Below are 3132 nucleotides of genomic sequence, written 5' to 3'. Positions count from 1 at the left end.
GGAAATAGAATAGAAATAGAATAGAACAGAACCTGGAATAGAATAGAATGGCAATAGAATAGAACCTGAAATAGACTTCAATGGCAATAGAATAGAACCTGAAATAGAATACAATGGAAATAGAATAGAATAAAACCTGAAATAGAATACAATGGAAATAGAATAGAATCTGAAATAGAATACAATGGCAATAGAACAGAATAGAACCTGAAAACAGCAACAAATTTGAACACCATTTGTGGACGGCTGCTGACTACAATCGTCTGTACCACACGTGCAAGATCTGAAATAATAAGGGTAGCGTTTAAGTGTCGTTCGTTGCATAAATTTAAAATTGTCTTCGTACTACCAGTAAATCCGGTCGGATAATCTACGTTGTATGCACATGTATGATACTTCTCGTTCTATCAGTAAATAATAATAATAATAATAATAATAATAATAATAATAATAATAATAATAATAATAATAATAATAGAACCACATTTTTTTCAGAAAGAATGTCATTTAAAATTACATTCGGTGCACTGTTTTGAAATGCATGTTTTCTCCGTAAGCCGTTTCCAGAAGCACGTACGTGTGTACACGGGTTGAATCCGTGTCAACTAACACGGCACCTTACGTTAAAAAAGAAAATCGTATCCAACACTAGTGTAATTGGTGTAATGATGCCTCCTGCTGGACAGAAGATGCAGCGTGACAAACGCTACAAGTTTTTAGGGTACTTTGAGCACATATAAGGTTTAAATATTAGTCTTCAAAATGCATTCGTGGTGTTGTTAAAATTGCCTTTAAGGCAATTAAAATCACATGTATATCACTGCTCTGATCGTATAAGGTATTTTACAGATCGCCAGAGAATTCTGAGGAAAAAAATGCTTTATTGCATAATCGGTGTGACATACATAGCTTCTCAGATTTCCTTTTTATGGAAAAAAAAAAACCCCACACATGGCAATGTACTTGCAGAGCGTATACAGGATGCGTATACACGGTTACGCAGAGTTTTGGAAATGTCACTTAAGTCTGGAAATTGTATTTAACAAGCGGGAACAGGACGCGCCATCATAAAAACATACGACACTCTTAGTACGAATAGGACAGCTGGCAGAAGTTAATTATTTCCATAAGTACACACGTAAATGTAAAAAAAAAAAAAATAATAATAATAATAAAATAAAATCATGCATAGATTTTATTTTTTATGGTATTTAAACGTACCGGGTCATGTCAAATTGCAGAACGTTCGTGTCAAATTACGCTCCTTTGCGTAATTTGCATTATTACGCAAACCTAATGACGTAACAGACGTGGCCTCATTGCGCCTAACTTTCTCTTACGTTATCAGATCCTTAATGAAGAGGACCCGACACCATGCCGTTTGGATTTTTAATGTCAGGAAGAGGGAAAAAAAGAAGACGAAAAGCGAGGAAAAGAAAACCATTAGCGAGATTACTCGGCACTTGCAGGCGCGATGCAGTACAATACGTCACCAGTCTCTTTTTTTTTCTAATTACGTGGAAACGTACAAGAGGATGAAGCCGCCTTACACTTTGGTCTCTGGGTATTACAAAAAAAAATATATTTGCTTTTCTTTACTAAACACAGAGAAACGAGAGAGAGACCAAAAGGAACGTACGTTCCAAAATGGAAAATAATAAATTAAAACTAAAAATACAGTTGGGGGGGGTTTTCTCGACATGAACAGGGGGCTTTGACTTAATTAGATACAGCTCAGTCAAGTTCAGGCAATTTCATTGGAGCCCGAATCGATCTAGACGATACTTACACACAACCAGGAGAACTTGCTCCAAATCTGGAATCAATCAGACAGCGTGAGGTCATCTGTCACAGCGTGATATCACGGCGCGATGTCTCAGCGCCGTCAGGGAAAAGCAGTCAGAGAAAAGCACATCTGCACGTTACGGCGGCGACGACGTTGCTTTTCCCTGACTGCTACACTGTTCATATCATCATAACAACTTTTTTTTTGTTGAAATATGCGGAGACAAAATACAATTACGATTATGTATCCTCCTCAGAATTTGTTGTTTTTAGATTCATCAGAAAACTGGCAGACTGTCTCTCAGATAAATGTGTGCCGAAAACTAAATATGCCCCTACGGAATCGATGTATTCGCATTCACACTACGTAAGAACTCCGGATGAACTCGGACCATTCGGAGCAGAACACAGAGCGCTTCCTGTCCGCTGTGGAGTGGGGCAGAGAGGGAACGACTCTGTTTTTCTACCCCAGCCCGACCGGCCCGGGTACTGCGGGCGCTGAGAAACCGCTCCGCGCAGTGTTGGGGTGGTGGTGTTGTTTACAGTGCTTTGTGTTAGTTTGCGGGCTTTGTTTTCCACAATGGCCCACATCCGTCCGGTCTCCGCCTGACGTCCGAAAGTTCCAGCTGTGCCGGGGAGGGGAGGGGTCTGGTTCGCAGGGGCGGAACACGCACGCGCTCAGATGAGTCTTGAGCTTTTGAGGAACTGGATCAGGACCTGATAGACAAACTTGTACTGGGTCATGGTTTGGACCATCAGCATTCGTTGATGTCTTAACCAGCCCAGCATCACCGGAACCTCCACCTTCTGCGAATGAAGAGGGGAGAGAGAGAGAAAGAGAGAGAGAGACACGGAGAGATGGAGCAAGGATGAGTATAATCACATTGCCCTCATAACGCAAACGACCAAAGGTCAGCGCGTCGGATTCAAGCCGAACCCACAGTGGCTCGAGAGCCCCCCCAGTGGTGGTCGGTGGTATTTACCTCGTTGTGCTCCATGGCGCTGAGCATGAGCTCGGTCAGGATGACCACCCCGGTGCGGCCCACGCCTGCGCTGCAGTGCACCACCACCGGAGGGTTCAAGCTCTTGGACGTGTCAAGCATGCTGTTGGTGTGCCGCCGCACGGACTGGATCTCCTCCAGGTACGCTGAGGGGAGGGGAGGGGGGGTGAGGTGAGGCGGGTCAGAACCAGCCACGTCCGGCCAGAACCGGTCAGAAGCGGACACGGCACGCTGTAGAATCTAGATCTGTTCCTTTAAGGTTCATGTCATTTAGAGGTTAGTTTAATGTAGTCATATCACTTTCTAGTGGGGGTGTGTGTGTGTGTGGGGGTGTGTGTGTATATGG

At 43.3% G+C, this 3132-nt stretch overlaps 1 protein-coding gene across 2 annotated transcripts in view; it reads right to left on the bottom strand.

Annotated features, from left to right (window-relative positions):
• Positions 1–861: 861 nt before the first annotated feature.
• LOC113590784 (tyrosine-protein phosphatase non-receptor type 14-like) overlaps positions 862–3132 on the bottom strand; it is a 33375-nt gene continuing 31104 nt past the window's right edge. For both annotated transcript variants that reach the window (XM_081695442.1, XM_035529162.2), the window contains exons 19-20: positions 2769–2932; positions 862–2592 (exon numbers count right to left, since the gene is read on the bottom strand). In XM_081695442.1, the coding sequence (XP_081551568.1) occupies positions 2464–2592; positions 2769–2932 (293 nt within the window). In that variant the 3' untranslated portion in view covers positions 862–2463. The remainder of the gene's footprint in view (positions 2593–2768; positions 2933–3132) is intronic.

The sequence above is a fragment of the Electrophorus electricus genome, chromosome 2, assembly GCF_041902795.1.
Source record: "Electrophorus electricus isolate QZ-2024a chromosome 2, ASM4190279v1, whole genome shotgun sequence".
Classification (NCBI taxonomy): Eukaryota; Metazoa; Chordata; class Actinopteri; order Gymnotiformes; family Gymnotidae; genus Electrophorus; species Electrophorus electricus.
Note: the sequence above shows the minus strand (reverse complement) of the source record. Positions and strands in the feature narration are given on the sequence as shown.